The sequence below is a fragment of the Apiospora hydei genome (assembly GCF_038363865.1).
Source record: "Apiospora hydei strain CBS 114990 chromosome Unknown utg000002l_segment0_segment0, whole genome shotgun sequence".
NCBI lineage: Eukaryota > Fungi > Ascomycota > Sordariomycetes > Amphisphaeriales > Apiosporaceae > Apiospora > Apiospora hydei.
Window position 1 is genome coordinate 5,354,305 of NW_027117361.1, and position 16,626 is coordinate 5,370,930.

General features: G+C 50.8%; 3 protein-coding genes across 3 annotated transcripts; all 3 read right to left on the reverse strand.

The window, feature by feature from the left end:
* Positions 1-954: 954 nt before the first annotated feature.
* PG997_001722 (uncharacterized protein) lies at positions 955-1,413 on the reverse strand (the record flags this gene model as incomplete). The annotated part of the gene is made up of 2 exons (XM_066806037.1): positions 955-1,049; positions 1,287-1,413. 2 exons carry the CDS (start codon positions 1,411-1,413, stop codon positions 955-957), a joined length of 222 nt encoding a protein of 73 aa, XP_066675810.1.
* A 2,381-nt stretch (positions 1,414-3,794) lies between these two features.
* PG997_001723 (uncharacterized protein) lies at positions 3,795-3,998 on the reverse strand (the record flags this gene model as incomplete). Its single annotated transcript, XM_066806038.1, has 1 exon — positions 3,795-3,998. One exon carries the CDS (start codon positions 3,996-3,998, stop codon positions 3,795-3,797), a length of 204 nt encoding a protein of 67 aa, XP_066675811.1.
* A 3,353-nt stretch (positions 3,999-7,351) lies between these two features.
* Positions 7,352-7,582, reverse strand: PG997_001724 (uncharacterized protein; the record flags this gene model as incomplete). Its single annotated transcript, XM_066806039.1, has 1 exon — positions 7,352-7,582. One exon carries the CDS (start codon positions 7,580-7,582, stop codon positions 7,352-7,354), a length of 231 nt encoding a protein of 76 aa, XP_066675812.1.
* Positions 7,583-16,626: the final 9,044 nt, after the last annotated feature.

The window sequence follows — 16,626 nt, forward strand, 5'->3', positions numbered from 1 at the left end:
TCAAACCCACGAATAAAATGCACTTCTAGAACTGGCACTTAAAATAGTTTGAGTTATTAGAAAAATAATGAATGAGAAGTATTAGTTCTGGTCCGCAGCGGTCGACAGAACCATCTTGTCATATCCGCCTGTTACTGTAGCTTCCAAGTCATGCGGGGTTCATGTCTGAGGCAGCAATTGGAACGGCTGGAGCTGGATTCGAGAAAAGAATAGAGTCATTGAAACCCGTCCATACCCAACGTTGAAATGGAATGCCTTAAATATCTAGTCCTTTTCCTTCTTTTCCTCATAGGTCGTATTCTCCCATCGTTTTCCCAATACGTGAATCATGATGCCTTGCCCTCTTTTAAGCAGCCAAGGAACGAAAATCTAAGGAAAATCGACGAAAACCAAGTCATGAATGCGGGGATCCGATGGGCCTTTCGCCTCGCACCCAACATCAAGAATCCACTGACGATGTAAGAGAGGTCCCTATGCTGAGAGGGTCGTGATATGTGGCAGCCAGGTGAGGGCGACGGAGAGAAAGGGGAAAGGTCGAATACACGTTGTGTTCGGTATACTACCAACCCGGCAGAGAATTTTCTTGCACATAATCAGGAAAGTAAGGAAAGGCGAAACAGGAAGAGAAGAAATGAGAAAAGGGGAAAGATAGGAGGGGGAATGGGGGGACCGGATGCGCTTATAGTAACGACTTGCCCCATAAATCAGTGTTGCTCGTCATCCATATCAAACAAGCTCTCCAAGGCAGCCGAGTAGGTGCCAGCGAACAGGAACAGAACAGGGGAGACAGATGAGATTGTGCATGTCGCTAAGCCTTTGTTCACCGAGGCGGCCTCTCCCACAGTCGCAGGGCACGAACTGCAACGGGGCGGCAGATGACTGCACTAAATCTCGGTTGGTGAACCGTTAGCTGACGGGTCATTCCAAGGATGATGCCCTGTAGCGTATGGTCATCTATGTCAGGCGTCCGAGCTTGTCCTCAATGGGTTGGGCTGAGACGCTAAGCCCCACCTGTCCAAATCGCTTCGAGTTGTGCCATGAAGATGGTACTAAAGCGCAGGAATCTATATCCTTCTTCGCACTGTGACGTATCAGTGTTGGTATAACGAATCCCCACTCACACGATGCATGCGACGGTCAGTAACACCTGTCTACATAGAAGAAGTGGACTGCTTCTCCCTACGGCATAGAACTTACAAATTTTGAGGCTTCTCGGTTCACTTTGTGGTGTGATGTTCGATTTCACGGATTCCCATTCAGTTTTGCAAGGGATGCTGCCATCTCACGTTCGACCTTGCTCCGGCGCTTGGCCACGCTTTTCGAAGAAGAGCCATGACGGAGTGGAAGTGCTGTTACGGGATCTCCGCCGTTGTCCTTTTTCGACATGTACGACTTAACGGCTTTCTTGGACATTGACGCCTTGGACGGGGATTCGGTGTAGGTTGCGATAGCATAAGATGGCTTGCGTGGGGTCTCTCTGTCAAAAAGAAAGGTCGCAGTATCAGATTAAATATCCAACGAGGTAGCAGAAGGGTCAGGTCAAGTCAAGTGAGGTAAAGCCTCACCCTAATTGTCCAACTAGGTTCGACAAGAAATAAACGAAACGCGAATTCACCATACGTACCCTCCGTACACACTGCGCTCCGAAGAGGCACCCATTGCCGGCGATGCTTTTGGGAATCGTTCGGCTGACGAAGTTTCCGTCGGTAGATTCGAGAGACTGGCAGAGAAAGCCGAGGCAGTATCGAGGAGGGTAAGAACAAAATTTACTTGAAATGACTGTGTCGGGACTGAGAGACGAGCATTCCCGTATCAAACTGGGATTGGGTATTCAGGAAGTAGATATATGTGAATAGAATGTAGCCTTTGTACTGTATAGAGGAGACTCTGTAAGCTGTGAGGAAGATATTTGTGACGGAAATGCTGAGAAGTAGGAAGACGAACTTACGAATTATTTATATTTAAGAAGGGTTGCTTGGGATGAGTATTTTGCTGGATGTGTACATTCCCGTAAAACCGTCAAGGTGCGATTCGCCAACGTGTGGTCCGCACATGGCACAATGTATTGCGACGACGCCGCAAGTTAGGAGTACCTACGTGACGGTTGCCTAAGTATCTATGGTTTGTGGGCGAACCACCCGCGCGCACCACAGAGCCGCAAGAAGATATAGACAATTCGTCGCCCCCAGATCTTATTCCCTCCCCCTCCCTCCTCGTTCTCCGTTACTTCGCTCGAAAGATTGACGAAGAGACAAGTTCGGATGCGGCTCATAATCACTCCGATGCATGCGGCTTAGATATGCCGCTGCCGACACATGATGGTGTTATAATGCACTACAGTCTATTGACTCTCAAGGGTGACACCCTCTTGGGTTCTAGCACATTGTTTAGTTTCGTTCCCTTATCCTACGTCTGGATTTCGGACGAGTAGGCTGGCAGTCCATATCGCCAATGCCATCGGCTTCATATAACAGAGCTATAATGAACCCCACTAGATCGTGTTCAAGAGGATGGCGTTCATACACGGTTGATTCCAGTCATTGGATCAACCTATATGGAGCAGCGCCGCAGGGATACATGAACCATCTCTCTGCTCGCGATCTATAGAGTGACGTATCCAGCGAGCAAGATTATGTAGGGTACCGAATATGGCAGATCGTATGATGCAGCCTTAAAACGACAACTGGCCGATGACAGCTCGTATGCATTCCCACCAGGTTTTTCCATATGGGCGGGGGACTGACTGTCCGAAACGCTGGCTACATACCTAAGCTTAATGCAAATCTGAGTTGTTGCAGGGACATCTCAGACAAGATGGTTGGATGGTCCGGTTCTCGGCTGGCCTGGGTGTTTGTGTGCCACAGACTCTCCCTGCCTGGCGTGTTTTCCTCATTGCCGTTATGAGTTATGCAAGTGCGATACCGGAGTCGGAGCAATTCACTGCCGCACAAGACTTCGGAATAATTCGAGGACGACACATTATCAACAGTACGTCATTGGCAGTCATGGGAAACTGCGATGACAAGGCACGATGTGCCCATCGTTTTCACTGCAATTCTCGTTCTGTCACAGATCACGCATTACATTCCCAAAAGCGTTGCGAGAGTCATCGCTTGCATGCGCATGCTCGAAATCCAGAGCCCGGACCGCTCAAATCGGCCGCATCAAAGATGTGCTATTTTACCCTATATTCAATTGACGATGCGGCGCAAGCAGTGTGGACTTGGCAACACCCGACAAGCTGTGCAACCAGCTAGATCTTTCCGAGTCGGAGAGTGAGCGGTAGTGGCCGAGGTAACTGGCTATGTACAGCCAGGTGCGACAGGGTAATTGGTCGTTGCTACAGATTCGCTGGCTATACCTCACAGTGAATCTTCAGAGAATCGAGTCAACGCGTGTGCAACTTGTCACTCTTGAGGTAGACAAACGCAGAGGGGAGCAAATCAATTCAAAGCTGGGATATTAATACAACGGGCTGACGGTGCCACTTCTTCTTCTCCTTTCCCTTCGTAACCCTGTCTTTAGCACTCGACCGCCCAACTTTGTAGGGAAGATGCTAGATTGAGCTGAGAACAAGCTAATTGTAGGGCACCCGATCAGGTGGTTTTGGTGTATTGCGGGCCGCCGGTGAAACTAACCTTATTGAGCGGACTACCCACTAACTTGTGTACAGTACGTACTGTTTCCATTGCGTTAGTCTACATGCCTATTCAGGTAACCTTGCATCATTCATCTGAGACAAGCTGCTCGGTTGATACTCACGTATAAGCTCATTGGACTGCGCCGGCAGCTCATCAATACTTATATAGCTTCTTCAGGGATGCGTTCATCTCGCGCTGAACTCTGGCCTGTCGGTCGGCGCTGCTGCTCTTCGAGGATGAGCGAGGACGGAGGGCTAGGGCAGTCACGGGGTCGCCGCCTCCATTCGTGGTCGACATGTAGGACCCGACTGCCTTGCGAGACATTGCCGACCTGGATGGCGACTTCTCGCTCTTCATGGCCACATCGTGCGAAGACTTATGTGGGGTTTCTCTGGAAGCAACGGTGGTCAGGAAGACATTGGCGTCCAAGCAGCAAAGACAACATCACCCCCTAAGGGAAAACGTGGATAGATCAGACATAATGTTAGGAGCCACTGGCCCTAGCGACCCATTACTGGGAGGAAGGACAGTATTTTGAGATTATGTCTGGAGATATATAAATCGTTTTGAATAAGAGGGAGTGAAGATAGCTGGGACGAAGCCTGTCCCTTAGGGTACACGCATACTCGTCATATACGGAACGGTCTGAAGCACTAGCCATTGCTGGAGTCTCTTATGGCCAGGACTTATGAAAATCAACAGAGGTCCGATGAAAGGATAGACAAGCTAGTATATAGTTTTGGTGCAAGAGAAAAGGGTTTGAAATGCAGATCGTACCGATTGCTGATATCGGTGTTCGGTGCAAGGGGGGAATGTTGGCTGGAGATGAAGTGGCGGGGTCAGTCTTGGTGAATGGAGGTCGAGGAGGGTTTATTCGCTAATACTTTGGTAGGTCTAAGAATCCTCGCTTGTATTTCGTGGTGAAGCTTGAGAGGCCCATGGCTTCTGATATATATACGGCCGTAGACTATCTAATGAATATTCATATTCTGTGCGAGCAAGATTAAAGACAGAAACAATAGGAAAACGGAGGCGAGCTCAGAGTAGATGACTTCAGTTCGCGAACGAAAATTTTCGGTGTGGCTGGAGTATGTACTTAGGCAACCTTGGCAACCCATAAGGCATGAGTCGCCTCCCGAAAGATTATGGCTGTAAGTCGATGCACGTTAAGAGTCGGCGCATTCTTTTAGGCCCCGTTACTATATTACGTTCGCGGTACTTAAGTATGTAAGTACCTTGGGGATGGAGCAGCCACTTTTAGATTGCCTCCAGCTTTCTTTTTTGCCGAATGAGATCACAACGTGCCACCCCGGAGGGCGTATCATGCGGTGTATCAAACTACCGACCGGCCGACACTGACTGCCTAACCACCACGAAATGTATGCTTGGCTGGAAAATAATACCAACGCCGTACGCATGCTTATGAGATATCCAGCGATTGCAATCGCCTTGCGCACGATCGTAGTTCATTCATTACACGATGCCCTCAAGGAAGACATAGCATCACGCCATCTCGAGCTTAATCTCAGTTTATACCGACGGCTTATACCCCGGTAAGTGCGAGCTAAGAAGAAAAAGAAGCTCGTGCAAGCCACGACGTGTCGAACTTATGGGCGCTGCTTGTTTTTCCCTTGTGGTATAGCAGGTCAGCACGTTGATGGATGCGACGATGGGTTCAGGCGTCGCTGCGATGAGCACACGATTAATCAGCCATGTGGATTGGATCCAGGGCAGATCATCTCCGCGTTGGGAGGACTCTAGGGGTCTAGATCGCCCGCATGACCAGGTTTCTTTTCTTGGCCTGACAGGAGCCGACCGCCTTTCAGCCGTTCAACTTTCATATTGTTCCGTGTTTCCCCACATATGTACCCGGAGGTACTGCGGGTGCAGCGTGCCCGCGAGGCCACGATGGGAGGACTACTCGGTACCCCCATCCTATTGTCCCATCACCCGCTATGCCGATGCGCCCTGCATCTGTAAAGGACCCTGAGAAATTGTAATCGCCTTTTTGACCTTCCCTTGGGTAGATGACACAAGCACTCACTCGAAATCTACAGTACCCACCCAGATCGGCTTTCTCTTTTCCGAAGACCCTTTTTCCCACATGACCGCATGGACTTAGGACCTTCAAAGAGTAAGTAGGTGTACCTTGCTTTGGAATCTATACTGCGCATGTTGCTGCGCGGTGTGACATACATGTGTCCAGCACAGCAATCTCGAAGAAGTTGACACACTCACCGGAAGGTAGTGACTGACGATGTTGACCCCTAGTACTCTGGTCAATAGTCCATACTGGACGGGGTTGGCGCGCGAGGCCTTCTCAAGTCATGTAAAAATCGAAGATCCAGCATTTCCGATATCATGTGCGCGATCTCGGACCCCATGCTGGATTACACCCTTGTATGGGTCGTCGACGATTGCCATATGTACATTGGAACGCGGATTTCGTTGATATCTGTCGCCTGCAGCTGCGTGTATACACACTTGGGATCAAGCAAGAGATAGTACCAGTCAATGAATTGGGGCGAGGGGCCGAGCCATTTCCCCGGGGTTGGAAGTCAAGACATCTGGACCTCTGCCCAAGATCGGGTTTTGTTTCAACACAAGAGGCCAATGCCGGGCGCATCGTATGACCACCGGAGCTAAGGATCTCCTCCAATGGCATCGCAAAAACCCCTATTTGCGTGTTGATTGACAGCTTTAGTCACTGCGACTGTGCATGACATTGTACGACAATGTTGCATTCCTTCTTTGGTTTCCGTAGCCTCGCCCGATAGCGGCGTCTGCAGACCAGCTCCACCGGTTCTCCTTGCGATGCCGATGAAAGCACCGCTGAGATCATGGCGTGCACCGTCGATCCGATGGCTGAGCGGGGTGCGTCACCATTAATTAAACTGCGCCAAACGTTACCGACAACTGTCAGATAATGGGTGGCCCGATCAGGGCAAAACACAATATACCACTCCAGAACGACGCACCACAAGCCAAGGTCGCATCTAGCATGGCATCTATTTCGCCCATCTCGATAGATTGAATTTCAATTCAAGGTCATGTGCCGGGAATATTTGACGTAGTTGGCACAATAATGGTAACACGAAGGAATGTTGATACTTTCTGCTATCTGGGTCAGAAATATTTGCTCGCGGGATTAAAACCCGGCGACCAGAGCCGAGTTGGGGGGCGAAAGGTCGCTGACGACAGACATGTGAGACAGGGTGTTTGGCTGTAGTTACTGTTCAAGCATCGCAAAAATCTATTGGTTAGATTGTAGCTTGTGCCTTGAGAGACCAGACCTGCCACTTTCGAAACAGGAAATCAGAGAGGAGGAAAAAAGGCACGTTCCTGGCTTGCGCTGTTATACCCACTGTTCAATGCCGCTTACTCTTCTTTGTTAGCTATCTGTGAGCACTCAGCTGCCTGGATCAATCTGTAGGGAAGACCCTGAAAATAGAACCACACTAAGGCACCCGACTAGATGGTTCCAGTGCGGGCCGCCGTTGAAGCTAACCTTAATTAGCGGATATCCCACTGTCCGCCGTCGGGACTTTTTGAGTAGCGCCGATCTGCTTGTCAAGCATGGGACGCACAAGCAATCATGTCTCGACACTGCATCCTTTGTGTCAGTCAAACCTTGCATCATTCTGCCTCGCATTCCACTACAGACGGATGCTACTTACGACTGAGCTCTCTAGTTACATTGCGCGTACAGCTCACGAAGGTCTGTATTGTTTCAATGATGCAGTCACCTCGCGTTTAACCCTGGCCTGTCGCTCGGCCGTGCTTTGAGACGCGGACTCGGATCTCAGAGCCAAGGCGGTCACGGGATCGCCGCCGCCGTTCTTGGTGGCCATATACGACTGTGTATTGTCGCGAGAGGTTTCGGTCTTTGAAGGGGACTCGATGCTTGCGGTGATAACGTTGTGGGTCTTGGGTGGTGTCATTCTGTTTCGTGTAAGTCTTAACACATTTCGGCAATCGAAAGGATGTAATGTGGTTGGACGATATCTGCCATGGTCATTTGTGTATGGAAGATGCTTGGGGCAGCTGAAGATTATGTAATAACGTAGCGAAGGTATAAGTGGTTAATCGATAAGGCACTGCGACAGGTACTCGGGTACTTCGGGGCAATGGTCGGGATTGCCGACTCATATAAACTAAAGGAGCAACAACCTCTCACCACTGACATGGGAAAACGGGATCTGATTATGGTAGGAACAGAGAGCATATGAACATTTAATGTATGGGCAATATCCCAAATACGGTGAACAGACCGCAGCCGGGCTGACTCCGACACTGGCACGGTAGATGGAAGTTTAGGAAGATCGTGAGGTAAGAAGAAGACGTAACGTACCCCCGGTAAACACTTTGATGAGATGAACCGGCCATTGTTAAGATCGACTATGGCAAATAGGAAGGCGATGTACAGAACCGTTAAGATCACCTTGAACTAAGTGGAAAGAGAGACGAGTGTCGGATGGATGCAACTCGGTATTCTCGCCCTGGGACTAAGCTTTTACGGTCTCGACGCGCTGGGTAATTGAATAATGGGTGGTGGGCAGAGTAGCAAAAGAAGCTGGTGGTTCCTTGGATTTCGATGAGAAATCTAGGAATGATAGAGTAAGAAGGCCTGGGGAGGCCACGGTGACTTTATACACCATCGTCCTTGGCCTGGAGCCTCGATGGTCGACTTTTAACATATCAACATATGGGGTATCCCCAGATATGGGAGCGCGGCAGGTTGGGCTTCTAGTAAGGGGATACCAACACAAGGCCAAAACAGGGATACTTCTATGGACCGGTAATCGGCCTTGTAGGGGCTGCAGAGACAGGAAGGCGGATGTCAGAAGAGACGCACGCTGTGTAGCAACAGGAGCAACCGTACCGGCCATGACGACGATCGCGCCAGGCCTTTCCCGTTCAACCCCCTACCCTATTGGAGCATCTAGAGGTTCTCAGCTCCCTCCCAGGTGGGGTTCACTGAAAACACTGTCTACTATTGGACTATTCAGAGAGAGCATCCGTTTCAGTGGGGTCCGATGCGATCCCCACAGATCCCATCTTCCCAAGACCGAGTCAATCCAAATAAAACCACCGTTGCCTTTTTTTTTTTTTTTCCTCTCTTCGTCCTCTAAAGAACCGATTGTGGCTGGATTGACTGCCAGCTAGCGTATGATCGTCGGCACCCTTGGCTGGGTTGCGACCCATCTGCTACCCAGTTGAATAACCGCTGTCATTGAGGCTTCCATGTAACGAGCAAGAAGAGGCACCTACAGTAGAGCTCAGAAGAGCAATATTGAAGCCAGGTGCACACCCACTCATGAACCTCAAGTTGAACAAGCATCACACCATCTACAAGTAGCGAACACCCCGAATGGGGATAGACGGGGCTGATCATAATGGGGCTGGGCGCATGGGGGAGTGATGCTATGGTACCCCCCATTCCACCCCGCTGTCCGGTCCAGTCGCCTCTCTCCGTAGTAGCATAGGAAGAAGGAGTGGTGTAGTCTCAATTGCCCTCCGATCAAATAGCCGACCTGAGATAAACAGGCCTTGGAGCACTGCATCGTTATGGGAATTCCAAAATACGGCGTCGCAACAGGCCTGGGACGAGGAATAACGGACTGGGGTTGGCGGTGGTGCGAAATTTACCTTACCAATGCCGTCTGTCATCAATATAAATTCTCTTTCTTCTCTGTGAGGCAGAGGCCCAGAGAACTTGGGTCAAGTCGTATCTCGCGAGGACTCGGTTACCGCCGACCGTTGTCGCTAACAAGTGATGGGTGACGTCCAAATCTATAGCTACAACCCTCAAGTTACCAAAAACGGCATATCTTGCATGGCTTCCCGTGACATGCAAGCTTCATCTCACCCGCCACATCTAGTGGACCAAGCTGACAGTTGGTACGACGTACACCTGCAATTTCTAGAAGTACACGATTCCTCGGACGAACCATATCGAACCACGTGAAAGGGCATTGTTTCGGGCTTGCTGATGTCGTGCATTGCCTCTACGGTCGACGAGCACACCAAACCTTGCCATTGTTCATTCAAAGACCCCAGCGGGTCTCAGATGCAACAGAACGGGATCCTGCAGAGCAGAAGAATCATGAGCCAGGCCAATCACCGCCGTCGCTTCCCTTTGCTTACGTAGCCGGCTGAGGCTGGTCGACAAAAACCCCCTCAAAGATCACAGCATCTAAGAGTACTCTGAACAAGGATCAGACCAATAAGCAATTCGAGGGCGAGTTGGTGATACGAATAGTAGAGTCGCGACAATGGGCAGAGGAACTGCTCGAAGGCGTACCTTGTCTGGTGGGGCAAGTCTCTTTTTATAGCTTCTTAAGCGCAGGCCCCCGTTAGATCTATCTATGCAAGGCATGCTTATGTCATCCTATTTGAGATTTGCAAAGTCAAGCATCCCAAACAGAATGCCTGACCAGCTCCAAAATGACGTTGATTGAGGACCCAAGGAATCTCTCGATTAGGGAATTGGGCACCTTCAGGCTAAGCGCAATGGTGGGGCACCAATCAGAATTCGGGGAGTGGTCGCAGTCCTTTGAGATGGCGATTAGTTTCATGGTCGGCTGGGCATAAGCATCATGCCTGTCGGCTCCGAGCCCCCTTGATTCTTTTTGACGTCGTTTTGAGGCGGAGGCCTGGAGAACCGTTGTCCGTGCCCCAGGGACGACAACGCTTTCTGAACGCTTACTGCACGTGGGTAGGCTGCAGGGAGGTGGTATTGCCTACCTGGTAGGTAATGAGGCACTGCATGTCGGTGCGACTAGGGGTTCAACAAGTATTGACATGGAAAGACTGTCTTGAATGCCGATTACCCATCGCCGGCCAAGCGATAACATGTGCATATGTAGATAAGAGCCGCCCTGGCAAAGAGACTACCCTAGACAGCGAATCCCTGAAACTGGACAAGACCCCAGCATCGCTTTGCGACTCTACGCAATGGCTCCCTGTCAGTCTGTCCTGTGTTGCTCGTACAGCCCAAACAGAACAGCCGGAGCTGTCTCTGCGCTAACGAAATTGCTCTGTTCACTGGCACCTTCACCGCCACGCCTTATCTAGAGATAAGGTCCAACATACATAAATAGCAAAAATGAAGACAAGGGTCGAGCCACGAGGCAGGTTCAGGGCAACTGACAGGATGCGATAAGCTAGGGTAGTGCTGCGACGCAGCCATTCTGGTTCCGCACAGATGGTAACGTTCCGCCCTGAACCAGCCCATCCCGGCAGGTAGCCTCATCCCATCTGCACCGCAGAAGCGAATGCCAGGTGCGACATCCACTCTCTCGAGATCCCGTCGGCTGCTACTGGAGACTGTCGGCCAAGCGACAACGAGCTGACCCTTGCCGAGTCCCGCTGTACCATTGTTGACCTGGAACCACGGAGATCATTCGGGATTGACATGGTGAGGATTCGGTCAGCTTTGGGGAACAGAATGTGCATTTTGAAAATGACCAGTATTGGTTCTACCGTTTAACAGGCATTGAAAGTAATAAGCTATATAATCCCCTAAAGTCGCAGTTCCTTTTCCGTCCCCTCTATAAGTACCTCCCTCTATACAGGTCTCGTTCATACCCAGCGTTATCTCGTGATGCGAACCATATTATCATTATGCAATCTATAATATCGTGATCCCTTCATATCAGCCAAAAGAAAAAGAAAAAAAGAGGGGAAAGGGTGTCCGCTTCTTCGTCCAATTGCCGAGGACCAACAGTAATGCTTTGCGGGGGTGTTTTGAAGTGAAATATGGTAAGAGCTTTTATCAAGCAAAAGAAGAAGAAAAGTGACAGGATGAGGGGATAGTAACAAAAAGAGTCGGGGTCGGGGTCAGAAGTGTTATTGCCCTCTGATTGCCACGTGCCGTCGATTGTCTGACTATCTTCTCGGGGAGAAAAGTCGGAAGAGTCTAGAAAGAGCGATGAAAAAAGGAACCATATGCGAACCAGCCAAGCCGTTGGCTAAACTCTTGTTCTTCTGCAGCTTCTTTTGTGGACGGGCATCCACCCCCACGATCCCAGCTGCGCCGTTTTGGAGCCTTCTGTTTTTTGTTTTGGCGACGACGGGGCCGTGCCGAGACCACTAATCTTCGTAGCTGAGCGTTGGGGCGGCGGACTCAGCCTTAAGACGGTGGGCCTCAATGCCACCTGCGAGCCCCCGGTCGTTGGCGGAGTTTTAATGGACGCCAAATCCGCCTTAAGGTTGTCAAACTTGAGATGGAGAGTGACGTGACAGGGTGGCAGGCACTGTCATTGATGGTGTTAGTCAGGTCAGACTTGCAGTAGCTGACGGTCGCATCTGCAGCGTGATGTTGGTTGGCTGAATGGATCGCTCCATAGATGGATTGAAAAAGGTCCAAAGTTCGATTGACAGCTCGGAAAAGATAAAACTTACACCCGAGAGAGCTCTCCAAGACTGCAGCCCATGCCTACAGCTGCGCCAAAGCGGCTGCAACCAATTCCCGCTCAACCCTGGCCCGTCATTCGTCTGCACTCTGCGATCCCGGCCGGAGAGTCAGGGCTGTCACAGGATCCCCGCCGCCGTTGATCTCCGACATGTAGGATTCGGTTTTCTTTTTGGACAGCGACTGTCGAGAAGGGGATTTGATTTTGTCGTTCACGGTGTGGGAGGGCTTTCTTGGAGCCGCACTATTGGGCAAAGTTAGAAATGACAGGCCCAAGTGGCGTAATACGATAAGAATTCAATGCAATATACAGTCTCAAGGTCAAGGGTGGGTTGCGGGCTACATAGGTTGGTACTCTGTATTCCAGAAGGGATATCAACGGTGAAGAGAAGAAAAGGCAAGGAAGTAACTATTGGGGAAGGGGCTGAGGCTCCAGCCAACAAGATAAGGGGAAGGGAATCTTCCAAGCAATGTCGCAGAGTCCTACCTTCACCATTATAACAAGATAATATGAAAAGAGGAGAGAAGAAGAAAAATTACGAGCCAAAGTGATCGGCCGCCCTTCTCCGTAGCTTGCGGTGCTGAAGAGGGAGAGGAGAGGAGGAGATGGAATGGGACTGGGCGAGCAAACACAAATCAGGAATCGATTGTGTGTTGCTTAGAAGGAGGAGGGAGTGACCCCGCCCCCCACCAATAAGATGTCAAGGGGCGTATGACCAGGCATCCGGGACTGCGGTACATGAAGAAAATCGTGCGGGATATGGACAGCTTTTGAAAACGCCAATACTGGTAGCGGTGCAGTAATGGGCAAGAAACCAACTTCTCTACCGGCGACGACTCGGAGAGATTGGACGACGGGCCACGCGGAGAGGCGAGGGGAGAGGGGCCACGAGAACATGCACACGTACCCTCCAGAAACGCTTCTATCGGATGAGCCGACCATCGTTGGTGAGGTCGAGGGTAGGTGAGGTTAGTTGTGATTGACAAGCCAGCGATGTGCACGACGCTCAAAGTCAGTCAAGCGGAAAGAACAAGAGGTGCTGGCGTAAGGTAAAAGAGGGCTCGTATTAAGGAAAGAATATAGAATGATGTGCAATATTTAGGGAGAGAAGCCGGCTGCTGCTGCTTGGCCTTGCTTGTCTGTCGATTGAAATCGATGAAAGGTTCCAGCAACATGGCGGTAGAGAGATGGAAACCTATGGGGGTCTTATACGTAACCATCATCAGCTTTTTTTCGGTCTGAGGCTGCTCCCTTGAAGTCTTCAACAACTCCTACACGCCGCATGCCTCTTGATCCTCAAACTCGATCCTCTCTCTCATTTGCCCTCGTGAGTACACACAAGGGCCCCTTGCAACGGCTGCGTCCTAGTGGAGATCAACCCGATGCCGGGACACATGTCATGCCCGCTACGGGTCAGCCTCTCACGGGCTGGATGGGCTACCATTGGCTGTCGACTTGTCGCATGCATTTCGGTTCCTTGCAGTTCCTGTGCCAGGCTTGGCAACGCCTTGTATGTACGGTACCTCCACGCATGCACTGATTGGTCCTCGCCCCAGTGGGCTGTCTTCTCGGCTCGGATTGTATGCGCCAGACTGGCAACCCATCCTTCGGATCTCGCATGTGGATCGTCTGCGCCCGGAAATCTTCCGAAATGTTTGAACACCCTGGTCGAGGTTTCTCTCGCATTGCCTGTTGCTATCTTCGTCTCGCTCAAGTAGAGTGGACTGGTTTCGTCGTTTCGGTGGGGCGCATTCGGTCCAGTTGTCCTCAAAAGGTCAGAGATGCGAAGAACAAGGCGACAAGTGACGGTCACTGTCCCCTGGCAGAGGGGTGAGAGTGTTCCGCTCCGAGTGATAGGAGTGTTGTTCCAGCGGCCACTAAGACTAAGTGCATGCCCTGTCCGTATCATCAGACCGCGCTGCCGTGGATGTACCGCTAAGATCCGAGGCGGAAACGCTAATAATTTCGCCATTGTCTAGACACTATTTTGAGCCAAAGCTGGGGGCATCGGGTAACATGATAATTTGAGGCCCTGTACGGCTGCTATAACTCCAAGATTATATAAGAAGATGTAGTAGCCTGAAGGACTGAAACGCCCAATGCCATTGTCCTGGTGGGCTGTGGGCAGCCCACCCAAGATCGGACGACTGACAGCTCACAATGTCTCTCTTCGGCACCCATGCCAGCTACCAAAGAGGAAAAACTCGGCGTAGTGCATGGCCGCGCAAAAGTTTTGTCGGGAGGGCCAACAAGCTTAACCTTGATGAGCAAGGCTTGGTCCCAGTGTCTCGGCAGATATGGATTTGGTTTGGGCGACCTACCTTATGTGCTTACACAAGGTGATGGCGACTTCTACGGGCAGAACCAGCCAGGCATGCCCCACCCCACTCATCAAACGATACGAACTCACATGCGATCTACGATAGACGTCCCATCGGTCCACTTACCATGTCAACTGGGACCGGAGTATGCACTGCCCCCAGGCGATTGACTTGTCAACTGTCAACTGTCAACTTGTGTCAATGCGGGGTGATGTCGCATGGGCAGCTTGCGCGCGACTGATCGTGGGTTGAGACTGACAAACGCCCGACAGCTCACCCAGTGCCGGTGCCAACCACACTTGACCGTTGTCCACCTAATGGAGTACCGCCGATTTCTTCGAGTTATCATCCGAGGCTCGACGTGGGATTTGAGTAGCAACCTTTTGGAGAATAGCCATGGTTTCTTGTTCTTCAATGCCAGTGATGCCCCCGCCACTCTGCATATTGCCAACACCAATTTTAAACCCATAGCCCAAGCGTCCTGTTTATCCAGCTGAGAAGATTTCCGTCAAGTCTATAACAATACCCATTTTCCGACCAAGAAGGAAATAAAATTCAAAGGTGAAGTTTCCCGGATCTTTTAGTCTCTCTCTACTCCGTACCAGTGCGCCTTTTCCCATCCACATGTAATACCCACCTCTTCTAGAGCCTGTCCTGGGTTGAACCAGGTTCTCATCTCAGATTTAGGTCGTACCCGCCCAGATGGAGCGGGTAGCCGTCAATCAAACCAAAACCTTCCATATTAGGCAGGTGGGGGCTGAATCCCGCCCACCCAAGTCGTCAAAGCTTCGAACTGCGCTATCTCCCAAGGGAAGATGGGATGGACGATCAATGGCAGTTCGAGACCGCATTCCCTGCATGAGATACATGTATCAGTTGATTAGAACAGGCAGATCATTCGTGGTTCACATTAAACTATAGCGCCGGTAGGGTACGCTTGTCGTGTGATGGATATAGTGGGAGACTCTGACTTGTGTAAGTGAACGACGGACGGTACTTACAGCTTTGCATTATGTGTGTGCGTCCCACATGGCATGCCAGGGATTAGCGTAACTTCGCTAAGACATCGGCCATTTCGCGTTCTACCCTGGCCTGTCGCTCGGCGATCCTCTGGGCTGAGGACTGGGGTCCCGCCACCATGGTTGCTATTGGGCCTTCGTTCTCAGGTACCAAGAATTCTGCGACTCTGCGCTCCGACATTGACCCGTCCGAGGAGGAGTTGGTCGTTTCGCTATGGGCGTGGGAGGGTTTGGATGGGGTTTCCCTGTGATGCATGAGATTGAAGTTATGTGGCAATATGGCAGGGAAGGGAAAGTAAAGTATGTTTTGACAACAAGGGTCACAGCGAATGGAGAAGCAGTTCACTTGTTGAGCTGCCCCATTCTTTCCATGAGTGGAGGTAGATGTTTGATAGTCAACGATGCCAAAAGAACAAGGGAAGAGAAAAACGAAAGAGGAAGAACGTGCGCTTTCCTTCGTGGGTGGACGGATCTGAGCTTCGGCCAGTAGGGTAAGAGGGGTGCCCCTGGTCCGCACGTTGAACCCCCAACATTGCCGTGGTACTTGGTACCTAGGCATTGGGTAAGAGGGAGTGGAGGTTAGGAAGCAGGAGGGCAACGATGAGGTGTAGTGTGTGATTGCCTTCCTCGATACTTAGGTATCTAAGAGCACGCAGAAGGAGAAGGAGTTGGTGATAGACCAAGCACCACTTTGTATGTGTGCTGGGTGGGGAATATTCAAGGTGACCTCAAATGTGTCCCGAATGGGGTGGTTGACACCAGCAGACCCTATGGCTCTCCAAGAGTACGGTATAAGCGATAATCAGGGAGGGTACGGAACGAAGTTGCATCTCAAGTGCCTTCCAGTCTGAAAGGTCGGATAGGTAAATGGTCAAGAGGGTGAGAAGACAAGACGAACATGCAACGTACCCTTCATACATATTCTGCTTCGACGAACCAGCCATTGTTAAGCTGTAAAGGCGTTTCGAGTTCAGATGTAGTAGAAAAAGTCGACGGGGTGGAAGACAAGTAGCTAGTAGCAACAAGGTCAAAGGAGTTGATCTGTCCGGGTCGAGGTATTGAGATGAGCCAAGGGTTCGTGGTGCCGACAAGAGACAGAGACACGCAGAGGAGAGAGACAACTTCCGTAGCTGGATCAAGAAACAGCACAAAGGTGCGAGGGACGGGAAATAGAGGAGGGGACTTGGCACGTAGGAAAGAGTCTGTGCAGTAAGGCAGGCAGGCCTTG